Source organism: Nasonia vitripennis, assembly GCF_009193385.2.
Source record: "Nasonia vitripennis strain AsymCx chromosome 3 unlocalized genomic scaffold, Nvit_psr_1.1 chr3_random0009, whole genome shotgun sequence".
In the NCBI taxonomy this organism is placed as follows: Eukaryota; Metazoa; Arthropoda; class Insecta; order Hymenoptera; family Pteromalidae; genus Nasonia; species Nasonia vitripennis.
The window spans coordinates 955,165-982,677 of record NW_022279629.1 but is presented as its reverse complement, the minus strand read 5'-3'; the positions used below and the strand labels follow the sequence as shown (position 1 = coordinate 982,677).

General features: G+C 37.7%; 1 protein-coding gene across 9 annotated transcripts in view; it reads left to right on the top strand.

Moving 5' to 3' along the window:
- The window catches only part of LOC103317573 (gonadotropin-releasing hormone receptor), a 449,011-nt gene that overhangs the window by 339,363 nt on the left and 82,135 nt on the right, over positions 1-27,513 (top strand). For all 9 annotated transcript variants that reach the window (XM_031927021.2, XM_031927020.2, XM_031927022.2 and 6 more), the window contains one exon: positions 6,832-7,034. In XM_031927021.2, the coding sequence (XP_031782881.1) occupies positions 6,832-7,034 (203 nt within the window). The remainder of the gene's footprint in view (positions 1-6,831; positions 7,035-27,513) is intronic.

Here is a 27,513-nt window from a genome sequence, read left to right as displayed (position 1 = left end):
ATTTCTGGAAATTCAACTTGCAGACGTGATTTCTCAGAAATGTATGTAGTATCATGTTGTCTAGACAAACAAAAATTTCAATTTATATAGCGCTTATATATTTTATATCAATTCGTTCGCATCGATTTCCCTATCGTTTGATTAACATGTCGTTCTGTTCGTAAATATCGTTGCAGGTAACCAGTCATAATTTTATTTCCGAATTGTAAATACTCATTGTCCGAACTATAGTCACTTTCAATTTTTCAGAATAGGCAACAACGTGCGAGTTCATACACCGCGTCTCCGGTGCCGCATGTTATACTTCTCTCTCTCTCGATCCGTTCGCTCTCCCTCCCTTCGTCATATCGCGCTTACCAATTCTCTCTCTCTCTCTCTCTCTCTCTCTCCCTCTCTCTCCTCTGTCGCATCATAGCACGCGCACTCATGTTTTCTCTCTCTCTCTCTCTCTCTCTCTCTCTCTCTCTCTCTCTCTCTCTCTCTCTCTCTCTCTATCTTTCCTCTCCGATTCCAGCGCCACGCGCTCGTTCCCTTCTCTGTTACCGGCAACGTGCGCGGTCCTGTCGACGGCCATCTTACCATTTCTCGGAAATCGGCGCTTCGCCGGTTTTTGTTTCACATCAAGATTTTAATGTTTGAGAGATTCTCGCACCGTTCTTATTTCTTCCAAGATCGAGATTTTTGACATATAAACACGCACTAGATCCTTCTCACGACTAACTTTCGAGCACTTTTTGTAACACGCGTCACACAAATCTTTCACTTACCGCAGTCATTCGCTTTCTCGTCGTTCTTTCCCATCGTCTCCTCGTTCTCCTCGTTCTCGGAAGGCACATTTTCTTTCATCTTGCTTCCTTTTCATCTTTCAAACTTTCCTTTGTTTTGTTTGCGGCGTCCCGCTATGGAAAGCTTATATTGGGTAAGTTCGACAGTGGCTTTGCCTTGTTAGCCGATCTTGATTTATTTCTTCTTCATATTTCACTGAACACTAATCACTGCGCGGTGGAAACGTGCGAGGCCCATAACCTGTTGGTTTTATAGGTTTAGTTAAAGAGGCCTTTTCTGATTATAAGTCAAACTTTATTAGGACACGTCTTTACATTGCGCGGTCTCGGCAAGGAATGAGTTCCGCCGCCGCTATACGTTGCGCGCAGCGCCATGAGCGTCGCTTTAGTGGCAGACCACTTAGATAGAGAGACGATACAGGGACGCTATATTTCTAACAATTATTTATGTTATTGTTTATGTGAGCATCATCAACCCATGTCCCAAGATGGATATCCAGGTAGAAAGTTTGTGCATATTACTAAAAGATAATATTCATGTGTCAGAAGTAAATAAAGCGGATGAAATGCTACACGTATTCGTAGCTAAAACTGAAAAGTTCTTTGGAGAGAAAGCAATGAGTTACAACATACATCAACTCTTGCATAAAGTCGAAAGTGTCTTTAATTGGGGACCACTATAGTGTCATTCAACTTTCTCTTTCGAGTCAGGAAATCACAATTAGTTAAAAGCTATAAGGTGCTCAAAGGGTGTTACCTCTTAGATAATTAGGTATATTAACATTAATCATGCTGCAACAGTTCTACAAGAACGCTCATATCTACATGTAAGTGTTTTAGTCAAGATATACTGCGCCGAAGATATTCTCAGTTCAAATGTACATAATTATTTTAAACTTTCTGATATAAGTTATTTTGGTAGAGGCGACAGTGTAAATGATTCCTTATTGGCAAGTCTGAATGTATCATCAATAAATGCCAAATTATGTTCAAAAATCGTAAAAGATGAATGTTTATATGAGACATTACTTGAATAAAAATAAGGCCAAATAATTCATTTATTTTACTAATTTTTTAATATTGTCCGAACACAAAAATGTCTAAGTAAACATTATAGTATTTTACAAATAGTCAACGAAATAGAATAGAGAGAGAGAGAGAGAGAGAGAGAGAGAGAGAGAGAGAGAGAGAGAGAGAGAGAGAGAGAGAGAGAGAGTATCTGTCTAGCTTATATTAAGTATTATGTCGACCTACCTTTAGTAGTCCTTGCTTCTGCTTCTTCGAATGCACTGCGTCTGCTCGTCCTTAGTGAAGGTGCCGGAAATACGATCGAATTATGTGACGAGAGGGATGGCGGAACAAAGGTTTGAAATTAACTTCATTCACGATTCGTACCGTAATAATTCAGTTTATTCGATTAATTAACCAGTTTCGCGAAATTTATGCTCTTTATAATCTTCGATGCTTCGCAATCACAAGTAAAATCGATGATTTCCAATATTAACTTTAAACCTTTTAGATTCCGAGAGACGATTTATTACACTTACGGTGTAACTTAGTGGGATTCTGTTCTAATATGAGTTTTGATATTATTTTATACTGAAAGTAGAAATGCGAAATTTTTTAGCATTTCACATTATCATGGCGGAGAGTAAATAGTTTGTGATTTGCGTATCCGACATGATCGTCGAATCGGCGGTGTGTTTGGAATGAAAAATGACTGTTCTTGAGTTAAACGTACAGTACGTTGATCTTGAGTTTGAGATTGAAATTCTTATTTAAAAGTTGTAGAGGTAGATAGATTTTTGAATAAATCATCTACAGTAGGTGAAAGAGATGCGTGAAATGTTAAGGATTGAGCTTCCATTGTAGTCGTAGACATCTCAACACTTGAAGTTGGTAAAGATTTTGAAATTAAAGATTCTTGAGTTGACGTAGCTTGTATAGTTGGTGATTATTTAAACGACACAGTTCAAAAAGTCGAAGGAGCCTTATATAATGGTGTAATTACTTCAGTATTTACTTCTTGTTGAGTACGACGTCGTGTGCTCGTGGTGGAAAGCGTAGTCACATTAGCATCAATTTTATCTTTAAAGAATGTTACTCTTTCTAATTTTTTTCTTGTTTCTTCCACTTCTTCTGATTTGTAAAAGCACGAATTTGATCGACGTGTCGTTTATACTTTTTTCCATGTAATTGATTTCATGATCTCCTAGACGAGAATTAATTTGTCCTGGAATCCATTTATATAATTTTTAATTACCGGAAAGAAATAAACATTTTCAAGTGGTTTAAATTTTCGTTATGTATTAATAAAATCAGCTTGATGTTTCTCAGCAATCGCTTTGTTGATAGGTTCGGGTAGAACAAAATCTAATCGTGTGCGAATGTTTCGTTTTAAAAATAATAAAGCAAGTGGTTGTTCAGTAGTTGAATGAGGAGCTTTTCAATAATGTCTCAAAAACTCATTCAAGTTCCATTGCAATGAAGCTTGTATCGTATCCATCTTAAGTAAGGCTCTTTTTGTTGTACCCACGCATTTTTCTGCCTGACCATTTGTCGAAGGGTGATAAAGAGCAGTAAGTTTATGATATGGATACGTTCCCATAGGCCCTTAGGATATTCCCAATGATGTGGGACACTCAGCACAAGATTTAGTATTAAATTAAATATCTGCATCAATTCCTGGCCAGAAAACAAAAGATCGTGCCAAACCTTCTATTTTGACAATGCCCAAATGTGCTGAATAAATGTCGTATAAAATTGCTTGACAAAGAGACTATAAAATCACAACTCGATGTTCGAAAATCAAGCAATTTGAGAAAGACCATAAAAATAGTCAGGCGCTTTGTATCCATGACGAGATAGATCTTGACCATCTTCGAGTAGTTGAATAATTTTACCTAGGTTATAATCTTTACGAGTTTTCTTCGCAATCTGCTCTGCTCGTGCAGAAAACTGATTGATCTGGTTGATGGTAAATATATCAAAAGAATCAAGTTTTGTAATTTCTTCTCCTGTTTGAAGAGCGATTTCATGAATAGCGTTGTCCGAACTTGATAAAAGAACGGGCTGCGCAAGTCTTACAAATAATTGTTTATTCGCGAGAATAAACAATTATTTGTAAGACTTGCGCTGTTCTGTTACTAGAGTTACACGCGGACTGTAGACTTGAGTATTTCCCGCGCTAATAGTCTGCGCAGACGCGTATTTGCGTGCGGACGATGTTCTGTCCGAGACTGCGTTTGGCGGACGTGGGAGTGTCCGCTGTACTTACGGTCATTGCAGGCTTGTGACACTTCTGTATCCTGCGGATTTCGCGTTATGTCCGCTTCAATCGCCTCGTGTGTGGACTCTGATGGTTCGTCCACAAGTAATGTGCTCTTACCTGCACGTCGTGACTGCGAAGCTGATTTGAATTTATTTGTTCTGATTGAGGTTTAATGATTATTATAAATTAGGTATACAAGAGTTTTATTTATATCGATTGTTATGTTTTTATCGGCCCAGAGCATTTCACAGACGTTCGGTTTACAGAGTTTGACGGAGTTTTGATATTGTCTTATTAGCTTTGGATGTTGTCGTTTTACAGCAGTATTTTAGCAAGTTTAGTCTTATTTATTTATTAATTGTAATGTACATATGATTTATCTTAACAACTTACAATTATTATAATCCTGCGCACTTCAGATGGTTCTAATTACCCTTTGTGGCAGATGCTGACAGTACGATCTACACGCGTTCATGTGGCAATTTAAAGTAAGGATGGTCAACTGCTCTTGCTAACGCCGAAGATTACACTCGACTGTCCTTAGCTTGTACTTATCTCTGTAGCACGACTCTGCATTCAAAGGGATCTCCGGTGTATGCTATGCCAAGAGACGGATTTAGCACGCTCCCAAGGTGTTGGACGGATTTAGCACGCTCTTAAGGTGTTGGACGGATTTAGCACGCTCCAAACAATAACACTAGCAAACACCGCCGCTTCATCTTAGAATCAGTCGTAACCGCCAGGGAGTAAGTGACTACGCAAAAAGGTACCGCGTGGATCAGCTCCGGGGTTTTTGAAACCTCGGTACCGATTTACGCGGTTATGAAATTGAGATGAAAAAAATCGCGGTAATCCAATCAGCATTCGCCACAAAGGATCGACGCGTACGCTTTTTAGTCGTGGTTCACGCACAAGGAGTGCTGACACAGAGGTCAGAGCACTCGCTCCAATTTTCGGCGCTCGGTAGTGCAATGTCGCAATCAGATGCAGTATACGTCGTCTGTATGAGTGCACGCAGATATATATATATATATATATATATATATATATATCTTTTAAGAGTATAAACCTGGGACATTACAGCGTCAACCGTTGAAAGAAGTGGAGCACGTGAACAATAATCTGCATTTGCATTAGCTTTAGTTGGCTTGAACTTAATATCGTAGTTGAAATGAGCTAAGTAGTCAGCATAATTAGCTATTCGACTGATACAAATAATAGGAAGTGATTTTTCAGGATAAAAAATCTGTGTCAATGGCTTGTGATCTTAAAAGTGTAAAATAATAAGCGTATAAATAATTGAAAAATTTCTGACAAGCCCATACAATAAAAATAGCTAAAGCTTCCTTGTCGATTTGAGGATAGCGTTGTTCAGTACCAGTTAATGTACGGCTTGCATAAGCAATTGGCCTTTTGATTTCGTTGCTAAGTTTATGTGATAAAGCAGCTCTGAGTCCTACTTTGCTTGCATCAGTGGCGAGTATAAGAGGTAAGGATGGGTCGTATGGCATCAAGACTTGAAGAGAAATAAGAATATTTTTGAGCTCTTCGTATGCTCTTTGTCAGCAGTTGGCGACCATTGAAAAGATAATGTAAGAAGCACGTCTCGAAGTGGTCGAGCTATTGTAGCTAAATCAGGAATGAATGAATTGTAGTACGTATAGCTTTACTAATAAACAATTCTAATTCTTGAGGTGTAGAAGGTTTAGGTGCATTACGAATTGCCTAGATGTAAGAATCAGATTTATGAATACCTTGTGTATCTAGTTTATCGCCCGAAAATTCTACAGAATTTGTAGTGAAAACACATTTACGTCGATTGAGACGAACACCATTTTCAAGAAGATGGATCAAACACGTTTCCAGAATAATCACCTCTATCTCCTCTTCCCTCGCCGTCCGGCGGGAACAAAACATTTCCTGTAATATATATATATATATATATATATATATATATATATACCAGCGATCGACTACAGATACTTTAAATTTTTTTGTTAAATATTATATAAAATATTATGTACATAATACTACGAATAAACAGTTTCCTGATGAGGGTGGCATTGACCACCGAAACCTCATAGGAAGAAAATAGAAAAAACTGCTGTGGTTTTTTTTTCTCCTTCTTACACACAACTTGCTTTGAGAAGACCGATAGAGTCAACATCAACATATTTCAAACATATTTTTGAATATCCACCGAGGGATTGAGTCAGCGTAGGAAAATTATTACTCTCTCTACAAATATTTTAATTTATAAGATATATTTATGTAACACATGCATGATTTTCGTATTTTCCCTACCAATTAAGAGGGCATTAAGTACCAGTTTTTTTTTAATAGTGGGTAACAAGTTGACAGTGGGTAAAAAAAAAATCGGTAGCGGGCGAAAAAACTCAGCAGCGGGCAAAAAAACTTTTTTTGCTTGCTAACAAAATTTTATTATAAAATGCAAATGTTGAGTTTGTGTGCCATATTTTAAAAATTTAAAAATGTATCACGTTATAATCATGAAAAACGTAAAAATCTATAAATGCAGTACCAATACTATGGTGTGCACCAAAGACTAAGTCAGCTTTTTGACTTCTTGTGGTTTGCAATACTTGTCTTCAGCTCAAAATCGCACCTGCCTTCGACTCGTTAAAAAAGCTTATTTTACGCCCTTGGTAAACAATATACTATTTTATGAAAGTAAACATTAATTTTGTTGTATACATTAAAAAGATTGGATATAATTGACCGTTGTAGGCATAAATTGTTTTATATGAGTTTTAGGTAGTGAAAGGCTCTTCAAATCTGAATTGGCTAATAGCAGTTCAGCTCATAAGACTGGGGACGTAAATAGAAGACGATTAATTCACAGGGCGAAAACAAAATCTTTGCGCATCAGTGTAGTCATAGTGGTAGCATTTGTGCTTTGGTGGACTCCTTACTATATTATGATGATTATATTTATGTTTCTTAACCCAGACAAACATGTAAGTATTAAATACAACTTCATTACCTGTTAAGAAACTTTACATCAAACTTTATGTAATGATTTAAAATTTTTACATGTGAAATTTTACATTAAACAATAAAATTGTAAAACCTTACGTTAAGTTTTACAATTTTATTCGTGCATGTGAAATTTTACACGAAATTGTTTAAAATCTTCACATAAAATTTGATGTATGATTTGATGTAAATGTTTCTGACAGGATTGTCATGCTATAAAATAAATAATTATAAAAACATGAGAAGTAATTTTTCTCGCATGACCGTGGTAGTATCAAATGTGACAAATATTGCATATATTTGAATTTTCCTAGAATATTATATCATACAATCCCTTTAAAAAAAAATGACGTCATTAATTTATAGCGTTGGGTATCTCAAACTCGATTTGATAATAACGTTATTCTATGACGTCATTTAACATTCTTAGTAGCCCTATTTTGATCATAAAAATCACGTATTTGTCTAGTTCTAGTTCTAAGTCTATAACGGTGTACTGGATGCAGTTGCTCAGTTTCCAGCTCCGCTATAATCAAGGTCCGTAGACCTCGTTACTCTCGAGAAAGAGAGTCGTCGGGATAGCACCTAGTGCTGAATAGGTTCCGGCCAGGCCAGTTATGCTGCGATCTCGTACATATGCGAGACGTAAGCCCGCGGAGGCGGCTGCGTCGGTGATGGAGCGAGGTACAAGTATACGCGTAGGAACATGCAAAATAACGACTGTCGAGATTGTTGAGGAACTGTCACAGCGTTTATTGACAAACTATATACAGGGCTTGCATGCGAGCAAGCGAGGTCGCAGGTACGAGGGAGGATAAGGAGAGCCCTGGCGAGTGTAGCGTGAGAGAGAGAGAGAGAGAGAGAGAGAGAGAGAGAGAGAGCTGGCACTTTTCGGCTTCAACTTCTTGCCGTTCTTCGGGTTATTTCCACCCGCTGTGATGGCTTTCGGCTGTAGTTGCGATGGTTGCTGCTGAAAGGCAGCAATGCCCGCAAGGCCTAATTGGGCTAGGGCCTCCTTTACTGCCGTCGCGACTAGCGTGCTCTGGAGCGGGCTCGCTGGTTCGACGGGTTCTGTTACAGTGTTCACGCTAGGAGTTTTCGCAGTGGTGGCTGTTGGTGTAGCCGGCTTTTCCTTATAGGCGACATGCGGTAGCAGGCTACGTTCCGGTGGAGGTGGCGGCTTGTAGTTGTCTCGATCGTGAACCAACTTCTCGGCGTCCCTCGCTAACGTAACTAGGGCATCTAAGTCTGTGACGTCTTTACGTGGTACAATCATCTTGATTTCTGGCAACATATTGTCATAAATCATCTTCAATTGTACGTCTACCGGTGGAGGTTCATCTAACCTGCTGAGGATCGTCAGTACTGCGAAGATCTGTTCCCTCACTGACTCCTTTTTCCCTTGGGTACGCGCTTGGGCTTCGGCTAACAGCTGCATTTGAATGTCCTGATCGACTCCGTAACTTCGCCTTGCAGCTTTGCAAAAATCTGTCCATGTACACCAAGTGTGTCGCAGTTGTCTACACCAGATTAGTGCTGGCCCCGTTAATACGTGCAACATAGCATTCAGCGAATCGGTGTCGTCTAGATGAGATGACATTCTGCATTCGTTGACTCTCTGTAGGAACTCTTCGATGCAAGTGTCTTGGCTGCCATCAAACTTTATTTTCCATTCTCGGGCGATTTTTCCGATGTCTTTACGTGACTGTGATGTCCACGTAGGAGTGGGTGTGTGGTTGAACGGATTCGTTTGCGTGGCGTCAAATGGCCAAAAAGGATTAGTGCTATTAGCGTATGGTGTTTCCCCAGGCTTGAGGAATGGATTGTTATTACCAATCGGTGATCCGCCCCTCCCCTTAGACTCTTGATAGTCTGGAGTGTTACTCTGCCTTCTGAATGGATTTTGCCTAGTCTGATAGTTCTGTGTACCGTCTAAATTAATTATCAACAGGTTTTCGCTTGCGTATCGCGTACTATGCGCGTCAGGTTCAGGGTGTCGAATATCCAGCGTCTCTTGAAATCGAACTTTCCTACTATCAGCTGGCGTCGTCGGGGTGTACGAATTACTGGATTCAGCCATGTCTAAAATAGCTTGTTCCAGCTGTTCTAGTTGTTGTCGTAAAGCTTCCTTCTCTTTGACGTCTGCGATGCGCATTCTAATCAGTTGTTCGTTTTGTTGCCTGAGGTACTCTTCGTTTCTCTGAGCATTGTTTGAGTACGTTACTTGCGTATTCGCTTGCCTTGTTCCTTGTGCTTGCGTTGTTATTGTGCTGGTACTTGTCGTTGCCGCTGTGCTGTTGCTAGTCGGCAACACACTTGTACCCGTTCGCGTTATGCTTGACAGTTGTGGATTATTAATCAGAGGTTCGAACTCATCTATGAATGTCGAATTTGTGTCGAACACGTTTACTCTGCTTCCTCTGCGCCGTGCTATTATGCTATTCTTCAGCGACGTAGGTAACGTTTTATCTGTCTGTATTAATCTGTGGAGATCTGTGTCTCTTCTTGAACTAACTATAAATATTGGATCACTTGATTCTTGAAAATCTTCTGCAGTGTAGTCTCCGCGAAGTCGTCTAGCTAACCTACTTACATTTTCTAGCCTTGAATTACTCCGAATAAGATCTAGTTCGATTAATCTATTTTGTAATTCCAATGGCGACAGGGAAAGCGCCCAGTTTTCTATTTGTAAATCTAGTTCTTCTTGAAAAAGCGCCATCCTCTGAAAAATTCTTTTTGGTTTGCTATAACGAAAGGGTAAAGAGAGAAGAAAAAAAATTCACGCGGTTCTGACTCACTGTATTTCCAACAAACAAGAGAAATAAGTGAGCGCTCGTCAGATGAGTAAGCTTTGTTCTCCTTAAATTTTATAAGCGTTTGTAAAAAAAAATAATCAAGTCGAATTTATTTCCGCGTGTCGCTCTTAAACAATATCTCTGCCTCCAATATTTAATTAGAATTGTGAGGGTCCGATTAATAAAGAAAAGTTTGATTTCACCAGGAGGTAACAAATTGACAATAAGGGGAAAAGTAATTCAAACAGATGTAATCACTGAGTAAATAAATAAAATAATGTTTGAATTACTCGCGTTAGCTACGAGCAGCTGTATTTTTAAGAGTGTACTTTAAGCTTCGGAGACTATTGACAGTCTTACTCACTGTGCGTTATATAACGGTGCGCTAGAATTTAAATTCGGCAAGCAGGTAATATGTTTATATCTAGGGCCGTATACGTGTGGGACGCTTAGGAATACTCAGTGAGTATGTACCTCTATAGCGTGAGCGCGTGCCGTATAAAACCACCTATGTTACTGTAAGCGTTGTACTGTACGTCTGTATGCCTATATGTATCGTACGCAGCTATCCTATAGATCAGACTGTATGTACGCAACTATATACCTATGTGCATGTACAGTGCGCTGCTATACTATACTGACTACACTTCGCGCGGTAAATATTCGCTTCGACTTATGTGTCGTACTTATAGTAGTAACTGTATGGGACAAAAAAAATAGAAGGAGAAGAAGTGTCACCCAAAACAGCGTGTAACAGTTGTAATTTGTATACTGTGTGAAAACATATATCACAAAAGTGACTATGATAAGTGCAAGACTCAAAAATATATCAGTGATGTGTTTGTAATATGCCCGGACCACGTGGAGCTTAACATAACCTTAAAAGACCATGATATTGCATTAAGTCAAGAAGCTAAAAATCTAATAGCTCAAATAAAAAGTTTTAAGGAGGATGAGGTTAAACACAAAATTTTAAATGAAATTTCGATCTTGTCATCACAAGAAAATTCATCCAAATTAGCTGATGGAGACAAACACAACCTAACAATTCTCTCGGACAATAATGAATTAGAAAATTTACATGTTGAAAATTAATTATTAAAACAACTTAACGAAGAACTAACAGATAAAAATCTACTGCTCAAAGAACTAATTAAAGAGGAGAAAAATGATGATTCAGTGAGGCTACAGCATAACCTAAAAACTTACGCACAAGTAACGTCCAATGTACTACCTACTAAAAGAAAAAGAATACCCAGAATCATCGTCAAGAACATTATAACAGATGAACAAGGCAAGAAAGAATTTACTAAAAAGGTTTGTGATATCCTAGTCAACGAGAAAGACATTAAAACTAAGCAATTTAGGAAAGTAAATGAGAATGAAATTGTTATAAACAGTATGGATGAAAAGAGTGTTGAAACAACTTTCAAACTGCTGACTGATAAAATCTCTAACCATTGTAAAACAACTATTGAAAAAGTAGAATCTCCGAAAATGAAAATTGTAGGTGTGGATAATTATACTAATATAACCTTAGAAGAAATTGAAAAAGATCTAAATTTAAGAAATTTCAATGAAACTAATGAAAAATGTAAAGTGCTACATATGAATTACAACAATACAACAAACTTGACTAGTATAATTATAGAAATACCTAGAGAACTGTATAAAATGATCTTAGATAATAAAAAAAGAGTATTTATTTGTTATCAAAGCTGCAAGGTTTAGGACCTAATTAACATCAAGCCATGCTATAAATGCGGAAGATTTGGTCACAATGCACAGAAATGCAATAATCCTCTTTGTTGCATAAAGTGTGCAAGCTCTCACTTAACCCAACAATGTGATAACACAGCAGAGAATATATGTATAAACAGTTTTTACAGTAACACTGCATATAAAACTAATCTGGACTTTAAACATATGGCCAATGACACTGAAAAATGTGCAATATTAAAAAAGAAGATAGAAAGATACATCGACATGACTGATTATCCAGTCAGTCCTACTATACCAAGATTTGTAGGTAATGTAGGAATCTATAAGAAGAGCAATGCAATGACTAACATAGACAACAGACACAGAAGAAGGACAGGAAACTCTTCAAATAACACTGACGTAGCACAAAAACGCCTTTCCAGACAAACAAACCAAAGATCTTCGTAATGGAGCAGCACTTTGACATCGTGGAAGAATTACAAAAAGAAGTGATACAAGAAGAAAAAGTGTTTCCTGATATTAAATCTCTTAATAAAAATATGAGTAGCAATGATAGTATTATACTATATGTTAACGTCAGAAGTCTAAATGCAAATTTTTCTAAGCTAAAAATTTGTATTAGGAGATTAAAGGTTAAACCATATTTAATTGTGTGTTCTGAAACATGGAACTTACTGAATTACAAACTTTATGCGATACCGGGTTACAAAATATATTATAATAATAGTAATAATAATCAAAATGATGGTGTAGTTGTATATATAAAAGACTGCGTCACTGAAATTACAGAGACAATTGAGATTGATAAATTGAAGTTTTTAAACACTAGAATAAAATTAAACAATAATAGAAATCTTGAAATATCAGCACTGTATAGGTGCCATGATCTACCTACTCTTGAATTTATATCTAAATTAAAAACATATACTAATAAGAAAAGAAATGTTAAAAACCACCTGATTATTGGTGATTTTAATATCAATATTATGAAAGAAGATATTGTTAGCCAAGAATTACTAAACAATATGCTCGGAGAAGGTTTCTTTCCTGGCTTTATACATACAACTAGACCTAACGATTCTGACGCCAATGGAATATGCATTGATATTATTTATATAAAATCACAGTCTATCAGCACAAATACTTTTAAAATATCCACCCTCTTTTACAGATCATTATCCACTATTTTTGAGAATGGAAAAACCACCAAATATAAAAAATAAGGCTGTACAACATCAATATGATTATACTAAATTATACAGAATAGCAACCAACAAAGACTGGAATATAATAGAATCAATGCATGATCCTGATGAAGCTACAAACTTTCTTATAAATGAGATACAAGATTGCCTAATCAAATCAAAAAAAGTAATAAAAACAAAGAATCATGGGAAAAATCCAAGAAAGGATTGGATTTCTAAGGCAATAATTATATCATGTGAAAAAAAAGAACAATTATATTTTAAAATGAAAAAGGAACCAAATAATGATAAACTAAAACTAGAATATAAAAACTATATAAAGTATCTTGACAAAGTGATTAATGAGGCAAAAATGAATTATGAAAAAAAACTAATTAAGAAGAATATGAGCAATTCAAAAGAACTATGGAAATACATAAAAAATAAAATGGGAAATAATTTGCTAACTGAAAATACTATAAGTAAAATTGAAATTAGTAATAATAATATAATAGAAAACCCAGTTCAAATTGCTAATAATATGAATTCCTATTTTTGTAAAATTTGACAAAACTTAAGTGATAAAATAATAAACCCACAGGGTAAACAGTTAAAGTTGCCACCTATTAACACACACTCTATATTTATGGAACCGACTAATAACTTAGAGATACTCCAAATAATTGAAAATATGAAATTGAAGAATGGAGGGGTTGATAATATCACAACCAAATCCCTGAAAACAATATCATATATAATTGTTAATGCACTTTCTCATATTTTTAACTTATGCCTTGGAAAATCTATATGACCTTTGGCCCTAAAAACAGCAGAAGTGGTTCCAATATATAAATCTGGCGCTAAAACTAAAGTATCAAATTATAGACCGATATCGTTAATATCTAATCTAGCTAAAATTTTTGAGAAAATTATATATTCAAGACTACACTCATTCCTTGATAAATATAAAATATTAGCACAGAATCAATTTGGTTTCATGAAAAATAAAGGCACAAAAGATGCGCTTAGCTTTATAACGAATCTATTATATAGCAAGTTAGATAAAAGTAAACCGATAGCCATTACTTTCCTTGATCTGGCAAAAGCTTTTGACATTGTTAATCATTCGATTTTGCTAGATAAATTGTATAATTATGGTGTCCGAGGGGAAGCTCATAAACTAATATCAAGCTACCTAAATAATAGAAGGCAAAAAGTAAGGATTGGAACGACTGAAAGTTGTTATGAAAGTATAACTACGGGTGTACCTCAAGGCACTATTTTGGGACCACTCCTGTTCATTATCTATGTAAATGACTTGTTAACTGATCGGAATGAAAATACTATCTCATATGCTGATGATACAGCTATTATTGCAACTGATGACACTTGGGAGAAGGTTGAAAGTAAAATGAATAAGTACTTAGAGGATATAAGTACTTGGCTAGAACTAAATAAATTATCCTTGAATGTAACAAAAACTGTGTATATAACTTTTGGTAATTATAAAGATAGTGTTCCAGTTGATCTGGACATTTATATACAGGGTAATAGATTAAGCAGGGTTGAATCGTGTAAATATCTGGGTATTATATTTGACTATAATTTAAAATGGGATAAACATATTGAGTATATAATAAAGAAAACCAATTATATAATATATATAATGTATAAAATGTCGAAATATATGCAAACAGATACACTCAAAATAATATATTATGCATTCTTCCATAGCATTGTAAGCTATGGAAACATAGCATGGGGTGGTGCTTATAAAAATAAGCTCGACCTACTACAAAGGGCACAAAAAAGTATTTTAAAACTTGCGTAAACAAGAATAAATTCGACGAAGAAAGTCCTTTGAATATGAAACAAATTTTTGCATATGAGTGCGTAATATACCACTATATTGATCTCAAGAAATTATATGTAATGTCCAGCAGTGTAACTAGAAACAAACTTACAATACCGCCTAAGAGCTCTAAAGCAGTTAGTGATAAAAATAACTACATAAGAGCGATACAAGTATACAATTGTCTTCCAAAGAACCAAATTAATCTTAAAGTCTTAGATATTAGCAAAAATATAATAAGAACAAAATTAAAAAATGGATTAAGAAAAATATATTATAAAATTAATAGTATATTACAAGCAATATTTGAATAACATAATTAGAATCTGTTATGGTTTTGGGTTTTGTTAAAATTGTTTGATTCTGTTCAAGATTTTCTGAAGATCTTGGAATCTAGTTTTAAGTAGTTCTTAAGTAGTTCTAAGTAGTATGTATCATACTGGACCTATGTACAGGTAGCTGTGTCTACCTCTATAGGATGTTTTGGCTGCCTCGGACATATCAAGTATGTCCGGAGGTTAGCAAACATGTATTACATGTATAACTTATGTATTACTTGTATTACTCTGGTAAATAAATAAATAAATAAATAAATACATTCGGTAATTGTATTATATTAATTTTTACTCGGAATTAAAAAAAATTCAGAATATGTAAGTACACGGAAAAAGTTTCCATGTCAGGTAGCGTCCATAAACTACGTAGCCGATTGGGGGGGGGGGTTGAAATGCTACATTAAGATGTATAGGGGAAGAGATCCGAGTCGTAAGTTTACTCTGTTCTTTTAGATAAGATTTTTTGAAAAGCCCGCTAAAGCGGCAAGGCATTCGTCGCGCCACGAATCTATAGCTCAAAAGCAACGTGCAAAAAAAGTTCTTACAAAACGAGATGCAGAACTTCTTTGTGTTGAGTTAGATTTTTTTAATAAAATCGTTCAATCTCCACTTAATGATATAAAATACCTGTTATTGATGATTTTCACGAGTTAATAGTCTTACCGTTTGTTGATGTAGATAGTTTTATGAAATAAACATCATATGTGTACCAGCAATACTCACCTCGCTCGCTGACGCTTGCTCGGTTGTAATTCGATGGAGACAGTTAAACATTTACATTATAAAGAAGTATATTTAAAGTATGATTTTCTAGTATTTGAATTTTAAATTAGATAATAGTTGACACTTTTAAAATATTGTAAATTTTATGTTATAACATTTTTTAAGAAATTGCATTTTTAAAAGTCGCAAAATGAAACATTCAGTTTCTTTTCTTTATTCTGTATTCTCAAATGTGATAAAACAGTATTATAAACTTAAAATAAATGTAGTAAAGAAAGAAAAATTTTATATGTCGTCTAATATCAGGCATAGTGATTGAACACAATAATATGTGCTACAATATGTCAGCAGTCTCGCTTGATTGTAGTAATAAATTTTTTCAATTAATATATTTTAGGTGTTGCATACTTCGTAGATACAACATTGGATACGCGTCAAAATAGTTTAAACCTAAATCACTATCTTAAAAGTAAATAATAAATGATTAAAAAGTTTGAAAGCTATTTGGAGAAAAATTAAAATTATACTATTTATTGTAACACCAATTAAATAAATTGTATAAACACCTTTCAACCGATATCTGGAACAAACATTAATCCTATATCGTCGCTCTCTACGAAGAGTAGCACTGTTCAAAATTTCCGTCATAAGTAGCACTAATTTTACGCACGCTAGACTAGTACAACTCAAAATTTCCCGCGAAGACTAGCACAACTAGCGCATTGGCCGCGAAAACTAGTACAACTCAAACTTTCAACAACGATTTTCTAGAAATATTTCCCGATTTTTGCGAAACTATCATTATGAACATTTTTAAATATTCACAATTCACAACTTTTTACCGAATTTAAAATTGTTTTCCCAAATACAATAATTTTTTACAACTATTTTTTTAAATTGTTTACTTTTTTTAGAAATATTTGAAACTTTTTAAAACTTCCAGGTTTGTCAGTCTTTGTCCAAGGATTTCATGAACTTAATTAACCCAATAATTCAATAACTAGCGCGCCACGTGCGGCCTTACGGCCGTGTTGGCTTGCCGCCTTGCATCGCTTCGCGCAAAATGCTCGCACTTCGCGTTGGTATGCCTGTCGGTGCTTATACAGTATTATCCTATTTTTTTTTTCAATATTGTTGTCAAAATTTTGATTGGTATTCTTCTGGCGGTCATCAACACTATCATCAAAACTACTGGAAAATTAGTAACTTATTTGTATTTGTATCAATTATTTATTTTGGTTTGTAGATATTCTTAAAATAGATCTTATTTTAATTGTACTCTATTGTAATTTCAGAAAAATAATACAACACTTTTGTATCGCAGTTTTCAAGAGGAAGTAAACAAAACGATGATATTTCGTTTGTAGGATTTCAATTAGAATATTAGAAAATTGATTGTTTCGGTATTTAGCATAGTTTAGAGGGATGTAGTAAGCTACTTAGAGCTTTTCTTCAATCTAAGCAATTTTCTTTATTGAGTTTAGGTTTTTCTAGTTCAGTATATACACTTGAATTTTGAAAGTGAATTGTACTGATTCAGCTTAAAAGATTTAATTAATATAGCGTACGTCGTTATATGATGCCAAGTTACACGGATTGTATTCGGCGATTACGTATTTCCTAAATTATGCATTTTTTATAATTTAATTAAAAAAGTGGTTTAATTTTGTATACATGTATGAGATAAAGGCCAAAATATAACTTTCAGCTTTTCATAATATATTTTGAAAATGTTTACAACTTATATTTAACATTTTCATGTAAAACGTAAATCCGTAATGTTTTATAGCAAATAATTGGTTTTTAGCTGTAAAAAATCGATTTTGGGCCTAAACTTGAGTTATAAGCATTTTCATGATTTGATGTTAATGGGAAAAAGTTGTATTTTTCAATGATCTATAACTTTTCAATTTAACTTTTTTTTGTAGAATGGACTTTTTGGAGGCGACCGCATTCTGCGTATACGTGCAGGATCAAGCCCAAAATAAATCTGTCAGCTTAGTATTACGAGGGGAGTTCGCACACAAATTTTTAGCCCGATTGATTAAAGTCTTTCCGAGATAATCGAACAAATTGTGCCTGCATTTCAAAACGACGTATAGGATCGGGATAAAAAAAATGGTTTTTTAGCTTTTGCAAAAGGAGAAATCTCCTAAAATTTCAGCCCGATCGGTCGAAAATTGCGTAAGATATCGCATCTCACACATTTTTCGCATTAATATAAGTCCCGAGTTGTGCTAGTCTTTACGGGAAATACGCGAGTTGTGCTACTCTTGGCGGCATTTCTGAACTATGCTACTCTTCGCGGCAAATCGTGAGTTGTGCTAGTCGATTGAAATTTTGAACTGTGCTAGTCTTCGTAGGGATCAACGATATGTACTATGGTTTTCGAATGAGAGACATACCAAATTCTTAAAAACAAGTCTGATGTTTGTTTTTATATTTTGCTTTTGCTCTTATTCGAAAACTAATATGTTTCAGAGTGCTCATGATTAACATTAACATTTAATTTGCTTTTGTATATAGATGTTCAGAATTAAATAATTTTTAGTTCCACTTTGAAAGTATTTTAGTTAATAGCAATTCTAATTTGATTGTTTTTCACAGTTATAAAAGAAATGTATGTGCAAAACATTAGACATTTAGACCTATTAGTTTTTGAATAACAGCAAAAGTAAAATTTAAAAAACATACATCGGACTTAAAATCTCTTGTTACTCTTAAAAGTAAAAATTCTCATCAACCCTGGTAGAAATGGTATCCAAGTTATTTGGAAGTTCTGAGGTTGTCAATCTCAGAACTTGGTAGTTTTTTTTGTCAGTTTTTGTTATAAGATGTAACGCTTTTTATCCTAGTTCTTTAGCAGTTTTTAGATTGAGTATTCTTAACTATTTTTTTCCGAAGATAATTGGTGAAATAATATAACACAGGTGCAGGTGGTTAATGGTGATTCGAGGTTAGAATTGGAAAATCATTACTAGCAGGCTTGTATTCGAGTTTTTTTTTAATGACAGTATATAGAATAATGATTTGCATGCGAAAAAACATTGCCCGAAAAATTTCGAGCGACCGGGGACTCGAACCCGGGCCCTGCACAAGGATGGTCGCGCGCCTTAACCAACCGAGCCAAGTAAACGTTGTCATTTGACCAACTATCTTGGGCATTACTTTTCAAGAACAGTTCGATCTAAGAACTGCCAAAGAACTAGGATAAAAAGCGTTACATCTTGTAACAAGAATTGTCAAAGAAAACTACCAAGTTCTTAGCTTTTTCACCATTTTAAATCGGCCAATTTCTACCAGGGAATCTGCTGATATAAAAAATAAATTTACAATTATTTCCTGTATATAAAAATGCACAACGAAAAACCGAAAAAATTATGAGAAATTATACACGACTAATATGGAAATTCACATAGGACTGGATGTGAAGAGATGAAGAGAAACTTATTAATATATTGGATTTATAGTTTTATTTCTACTAAGGCAAAAGCATGTATTATATAATATTAAAGTATATTCACTGTTGTAACTTTTTTTCCGAATTTTGATTATGTTTTGTAACGAGCGGCCACGAATTCGTATCGCGCGATGATGTCTCGGCAGCCGGGCGTGGTGTTCCCAAGTCATGCGGAGAGGCGTGCGCGAGAGGCTGCGCGCGAGATCAGATAGAATCGGGATAGCGAATCGTCCAGACACGTGCGTGAAACCGAGACAATATACCCGGGCTGAAGCATCGTCGAGGCAAGAGCACGGGACACCACGAGGCCAAGATCATCCTCAGCGATCACGCGGACGCGAGATCTTACAGCACCAGTATCTTTCCCACCAGGGAGCCGTGCAGCCTGGCTAGAAGGGACGCCTTTTCGCCACCAGCCGTCGAACGACCGCCGTCGACTTTGCACACCGAAGCTTGTGATTCTACGCGCACTGCGACCCCGTAGGTCTATTGACTCCTACCGAATTATTACCGTTAACTGGAGAATATTACTGCTAACTGGAGAGTGTGCGACTTTGAGTGGTGTCGTCGCTTGAGACGCATGAGTTGCGTACATCTGAAAAGAATGTTTGGTTGGATTCTTAGCTGCTGTACGATTCGTGAAATTGCTCGCTTGTATCGCTTGATATTCCGTGGAAATCATTGGGCTGTAAGCACAGTGGCCGAATTAATTTTACTACGTGATCTACATCAGATGGTTCCTTTGCAGTGTTTAATGACTGAATACGACGAATATGTTGGTAAGTACTCAACTTTGTAATATTATTTTTTTTAAATCAACACATTTCTTATAAAATATATTTTACAGCGCGCGAAAATCTTCTAAGGGAAACGCACGATGACAACGATCATGGCGATGAAGAAGATAGGCAAATTTATACCGTTTTGTCCTCGAGTGATGACAGTGACGGCGACACTATACGTCGATGGGTACCATTGCGATCTGCAAAACGTAGATTGTCTTACGATTTGGACGATGACGACGTGACGATGACGGTGCTGGTACGAGTATACCGACGAGGACACAGCTACAAGTGCGTGTGCAACCTCTGTTCCCGCGAAAGAGCGTTTAAACCACGGTCATCAAGTCGAAATTTTGAGCGGATTTACGATGCTTGAAAGTAGCGGAGAGGGTGACGCTGATTTCACGCCGTCGTCGCCTGTAGGGCCTCCGCAGGCGTGTTCGACCCCACGTGCTGATAACGAGAATGACGAGTCGTGTTCGGAAGAAGATTTTTTTTCGTCTCCAGATGTCGAAGCTTCTAATCGGGCTTTTATCGGACGATCATATCCGAGAAGTGATTTGGTACGTGTAATTCATCGTAATTATGCTGTGCCGAACGAAGCTATGCAGTGTGCTATTGATGCACGATCAGTATTTGAAAGCAGTGACGAAGATGATGAACCTGCCAATAGCACAGCTACAGCAGCAGCAGCGGCAGCCTCTACAAACAATGCTCAGCGCGCAGCAATACAAAACTTTTACTCGCGGCCCGTCCCAGAGGCCGAGCGTTCTTATCATCAGATCGTCGATCGCGCCCGAATGACGTATCATCGGTACGATGAAAGAGATGCTTTTGACAATAGGATAAATGAGCGTAAGTTTAATCTTTATTTCTGATATTTTATAGTTTGAGTAAATTTTTAATTTACAACATTTTTTTTTTAAAGAAAAGTTATAAGAAGAGTCGAAAATGACACCGATTCCATAGAGCGGTTCAACGCGTCAAATTTAGAGGTTTATATTGATCGTATATACAAAGTGCGTAGAGCCCAAGAGTTGCGATGGTTGTATACACAGGCCGAAGACGAAAATTCTCCTCTGCATATGGCGCCGGATATCGTAGATTTACTGGACCGTGTTCATGAATGGGCCGCCAGAAGAATGAATTCGAAAGAAAACATTTATTACTTCGTGCATGTGTGTTTTTAAAAATAAATAAAAATAATGGCTATATAAAATAATATGCTAGTTTTTTTTTTTTTTGTAAAACTATTATTGCAGCAGCCTGTAGTGCCTCGATATCGCCGGAGTTTCAAATGCAGAACCGTGTCGACGATTTCGACTCATCCGAAAGTGTCATAAATACTGCTATAAACACGCCAGCACATATAGGCGGGGGATCAGAGGTACGTCGTCGGCCTTGTCGTCAAAGTAGCGATAATGACAGCTCTACCACCCGAAGCAGCAGCGGCAGCAGATATCGCAGCTGCAGCAGTAGCCGGAGTAGTAGTGGTGAGCGTAGTATACATAGCGACAGTAGTGTGCATCGTGAGGAAAGTGCGCATAGCGGTGACGAGCAACGTGTATACAGCGATAATGATAGCGTCGAGGGTAGCGTTAGAGAAAACGATAATAATATGGGAATTCAAGGTCCAGGTGTTCAATTTGTCATCATAGAAGAGCGTAATCACTATGTACGTAGATTTCGCGTAAATGGTGTGCGAATAGTCATGCGTGTGTTAGAGACTATGCCTGAAAATTTTGATCCTATTTTGTGGCTTGAGTTAGTAATGCGCGATATTCACGCGTATTTAGTATCAATGGCGGGCAGTAGTGATTTGATAGGCGTTACGATAAATAGTGAAAATTTCGCGCGCGGTTCAGTTAGTATTTCCCTACGGCTAGTCGCAAATTTTTTCGTGGATGATATATAGATGCTTGTCAGCGGAGTAACGCAGAGCAATGAAAATTTCGAAATAGACGATAATTTTTCTATTGAAGCTACGTACGTGTAGGTGCCGCTTGGGGCTGGACGAATAAAAGTTTTGGTATAAATATGCTGGGTCAACGGTCTTTAATTACCATCATTCGAAACTCTGATAATTTGTGCCTGCCGCGAGCATTAGTTGTTGGTGAGGCTATTGTTAACTTAAAAGAAGACGCGACTGACACGACAAAAAAAGCATGGACTGTAACACGTGACAGTCGTCGCGCCTTACAAAAGGAGCGCGCGTTAGAGTTAACTGCTGCAGCTGGCGTTACAATACCGCCGGCTGGGTGTGGGTTTCGCGAAATTCAAAAATTTCAATACTATTATGCGCGAAAGAATATAGCTATAGTCGTGTACGATAGTCAAACTTTTGGTTCTGGGGAGGCTCCTTTTTTCGACGATCGCCTTATGTTATACAATCTTCTATCACCGAAAGTCGTTAATATTTGTCACGATTATATCAAAATGATGCAGCCGTCCATCATTTTGATACAATTTTGAATTTAACGGGTGCTGTTAAAAGTAAATTTGTTTGCGACCGTTGTAATAAAAAGTATCAGTACGTTGATCGACACGTGTGTAACTCGATATGCCCGCGTTATTTTGTTACTCCTAGTTGTAGCAAAGACGACATTCAGCTGATTAAGTGCAACGACTGCTTTAGAAGTTTTTTTCGGAAACACTTATTTTCAGAATCATAAAACGGTGGGGTCGTATAAAAAGCGAAATAAGAAAATTTGCGATTTGTTGAAAATATGTCAAACATGTCAGAAACGCGCACACATACATCGTGGAAAGCATGAATGTGCTATTTTATTTTGTAAAATTTGTCGGTCACGTCACTCTACAAACGCCGCGTGTTACATGCAGATTGTGCGCGCTCCAAAACAGCTAAAAGAATCTAAAAAGTACCTTCACGTGTTTTACGATTTTGAAACACAACAAGATACGCTGTATAAAATGCTAGCGGATACGCGTTTGCATACTCCAAATCTATGCGTTGTTCAAGATTTGTGTACGGACTGTCTGACACACGCCGATAGTATGAAAATACGCTGCGACACCTGCGGTATACGCGAACACATCTTTCGAGAAAACGCCATAAAGCATTTTATTGAATTATACGTTCGTGAAAAATCGGTGTTTGAGCGTATTATATGCATCGCGCACAATACTAGTGGTTTCGATGCCCAGTTTATTTTGAAGTATTTAGTCGAAGAGTGTAAAAATGCCAATCCTCGTGTCGTGGTCAATGGAAAAAATATCGTTTTGCTACAATGTGGCCATGCCAAATTTATTGACAGTCTAAATTATTTTCACATGCGCTTAAGTTTATTGCCCGAAACTTTTGGTCTGCCACCGTGCGCGCGAAAAAGGGCTATTTCCCGCATTTGTTTAATATCCCCGAGAACGAAAATTACGTCGGCCCTCTACCCGATGAAAGATTTTACGCGCCAGATTCTATGTCTGTCAAAGAGCGACAAGCGTTCTACGCGTGGTATAACAACGAAACTCGGCGTGATTATGTTTTCGATTTTCAAAAAGAAATAGTAGAATACTGCCGTATGGATGTGGAGATTTTGCGACGCGCCTGTGTTGCTTTTCGAGAGATATTTCTGAATGTGGGTAAAATCTGTGTCGAGGGCTTGGTCAAGTGCAGAGTTTTACCGCCGCGAAATTTGTATATGCCGCTGCTGCCTGTTAAAATGCACGGTCACCTCCTCTTTGCGCTATGTCGCTCTTATTGCGCCGAGGAGCGCATCGAAGATTGTCATCACGAGCAAATAGCGGATCGTGAGTTTACCGGTACTTGGGTGGCGGACGAGGTGCGCAAAGCCGTTGAGCTCGGTTATCGCATAAGCGAGATATACATCATTTGGCAGTACGACACGACGCGCTTTCGACGACACGACGCGATGGTACGAAAGGTGGGCTCTGTGCGCAGTATGTAAATCTATTTTTGAAGATAAAACAAGAAGCCTCCGACTGGCCCAGCTGGTGTATCAACGAAAATGCGAAAGCGCGGTATTTAGCCGAGTACGTGCGCGATGAGGGTATTGTTCTAGATCGTGAAAAAATTAAGAAAAATCCTGGATTACGGGCTGTTGCCAAACTTTGTTTAAATAGCTTATGGGGTAAATTCGGTCAGTGCACAAATATGAAACAAACCACTGTTGTCAAATCACGCGAAAATTTGTTGAAGCTTTTATTTACTACCGATAAGGAGGTTTTCGATATCTTACCTATCAATGATGATATTCTGTATGTAAATTGGCAATTCCGAGAAGATGCTGTAACATCGACACCCTATACGAATGTCGTCATAGCAGCGTACACACGCCTCGACTGTATGGTTACTTGGAAAAAATCGGATGGCGCCTACTATATTGCGATAAAGACTCGTGCATTTTTGTGAAAAATGAAAACGACCCGGCCGAATATGAGCCGCCAATAGGTAATCTCTTAGCTGCTATGACGGATGAGTTAAGAAATTATGGCGAGGGTACGTACATAGAAACCATGATATCTGCAGCGCCGAAATTTTACGCTTTTCAGGCAATCACACCGGGCGCCGGTACCACTATAGAATGTTGTAAAGTCAAAGGTATACGTCTAAATTACAATAATTCTTTAAAGATAAATTTTGACAGCATAAAATCTCTAATTGACGATGAATTTGGTGAAAATGCCGACAAAAGCGACAACGACACCGTCAAGGACAAGCGTACAATTAAGGTACACTTTTCAACAATCAGACGTACACTTACTCACGAGGTTGTGACTCGCGACGAGTTCAAAACTTGTAGAGTTGTTCTTAAAAAAGACGATATGTGTCGAAAATCTGTTCTCTTCCTTTTGGTTATAAAAAATAACTAATCCATTGTAAAATATGTCTACATCTCAATAAATATGATTGAAAATAAAAGAAAAACCTTACCTTGATGTATTCTTATCTATACTGTAAAAGTAAAAAATAAATATATTTACCATTACCCATCACTCCAAAAATCAGCTTATTATCGCGGCGGCCGATCATCAGCTGATCACACAGCGTGTAGTAGGCTAGAGAGCAGCGGTCGCGTCGTTTCAGCTTATCTTGCGCCCACCCGCCCGGGAAAACAGCTGATAACGAGGCACGCGATGAGCTGACTGTGACATGCCGCAACCGCGCCGCCACCGCGCCGCCGCCGCCGCGGCGATCGTCGACAATAAAACAGGTGGACGGTTGTTTGTTTTTGTCAGTAACAAAGATGGATATTCGTTGGAAGCATCCGTTCACATGCATCATATCAGGCCCAACGATGTGTGGAAAAACCGTATTCGTAAAACGGTTTCTCGCTAATCTGCCTGAAATGTGCAACGATGCTGCGCTTTGATGGCGTATTATTTTACTATGGCGAATGGCAAGATACGTATAGGAAAGAATTCAAAATACCCGGTAATTTGAATATAGAGGTTCGGGAAGGATTGCCACAGCCAAGCGACTATTCCAACGATAACGATAAGAAAAAATTGCTAATTTTAGACGACTTGATGCGTGAATCTTCTAACAGTGTAGTACTCGATTTATTTGTACGTGGCTGTCATCACAAAAACATATCCACTATATATCTATGTTAGAATCTTTTTTACAAAGGTGCAAATCAGCGTGATTTGTCTCTCAATTCGAATTACATCGTTCTGTTCAAGAATCCTCGCGACCGTGCGCAAATCCAGTACCTAGCGCGACAAGTTTATCCCGAAGACTCGAAATTTCTGCAAGAGGCCTACATGGATGCATGTAGTCGCCCCCATAGCTATCTACTCTTGGATCTAAAACAGGATATGCCGGACGACTTTCGATTTCGAACATGTGCTTTTCCTGACGATCAGCTGCAATACGCGTACGTGCCTCGTCGTGGCAAATCGACTCGACGATAGATGCAGGGTGCGATACACAACATTATTTAATGTGCCGATTGTAACGAGACTAAAGCAGTCTCTCTATGACTATGGCCGTACGAACATCCTGCAACAGCAGCACTGATCCACGTATTGTTTGTGGTAAACATTTTTCAAAAAAACACGTTGCACTTTTGAACGCCCTCTGTCACGCCAACGCAAAACAGCGCGATGTCTTGATACGGACCGCTGATAAACAGCTCATCAAGTGTATCTGCGAGTGCGCGCTCAACGTCTTACACGGAATAATCGAGATCAAGGAGTGCGAAAAACATCGTCTAAAAAGCACAAACGCGTCTTGAGAAAATTGATCGAACCACCAACCGCCGCTCGGGGTAAGGTAGCCGCCGCCGCCACCGCTGGTACTTAGAAACGTCGAAAACGCACTATAATTCAGAGCGGTGGTTTTTTCTTACAACTACTTCTCGAACCGCTCATCAGCACGATTTTTTTAAAAATTTTTCACTAACATGGAGTACGCCAGAAAAATGATTGTTGTACCGGAGACGATGGCCGAGCATTTACAAAACACCGCCCAGCTTACGACTGTTCAGCAGCAGCAGCACGCGATACCAGCACCACCAACAACCGAGGGCAGTGTACAAACGCCTGGGGATAACTTATCACGACTAGATGCGGAAATGCATGATATTCTTAATTCAAAAAAATTTATCAGTGAAGAAGAAAAGTGTAAAAACTACTTGCAAGCACTGCGACGATTTCTGTTCTTCAAGGAAAACGAACAACTCGAAGAGCCTCGCGATGAGAATCTCGCGACACAGCTGTCGGAAGAAACTATTATCCAAAGTGTGCCAAATGTTCACCAGAAAAAAGCACGCTTGCTGCTTAAACACTGGCAGGCTAACGAGTCCGATCGGCTCAAATGGAACAACACGGGTGGCGTTATCATAGACGGTAGTCTCGTGCCTCAATCGAATATAGCAGACTTACTGAGCGATATATTGATAAAGCCAAAAAAAGATACCCAGTACGATCCGCCCGTTGGACAATTTCAATTTGCAAAGTTTATGGCCAGCTCCGAAACGCCGAATGAATTCGTCGGGAATACGCACGTTTCAAAAATGATTAGACAAATATCGGCTCGAATAAAGGTGGCGAAGCGCAAAATGGATTTAGTGTTGCGAAGGTGTGATGATAGTGAGGTCCAGAGGTATGAGGCACTTATATGGAATGAACCTTTCAGCGTCTCCGTCTTGAAAGTCGGGATATTCAGAGGCGTCACCTCCCCCCTCACAGGCCTGTGCGCGACGTGTAAGTCAAAAAAGGCCAAGATGTAAGAAGGAACAGCTGTGTTAAACAGTTTTCGTAGAAAACAGACTGCAAAGTACTTTCTACGTCCGACAGTTGTAAGCCATTGCCGTTCACGCCTGTAAGGGGAGATGTGCTCGTCTCTCCTTACACCATAGATGTATCGAATTCCCGTGTTTACGAGTCTCTGGAGTTTTGTGTCAAGTTCTTGGGTCAGGTCACAGTATACCAATGAGCAGTAGTCGATGATTAGAAATAGGAGTGCTTACAAGAGATGTTTACGCAATCTGAGATTGGTACTTTTCCTGAAAAAGTGAAGCCTATACATTAATGATTGAGCACGTTTGCATTGTTGTGTAACGTGCTCTTTCCACGTTAGTTTGGAGTCAAGCACCAACCCCAGATTGCGCACGGATGATTCATAG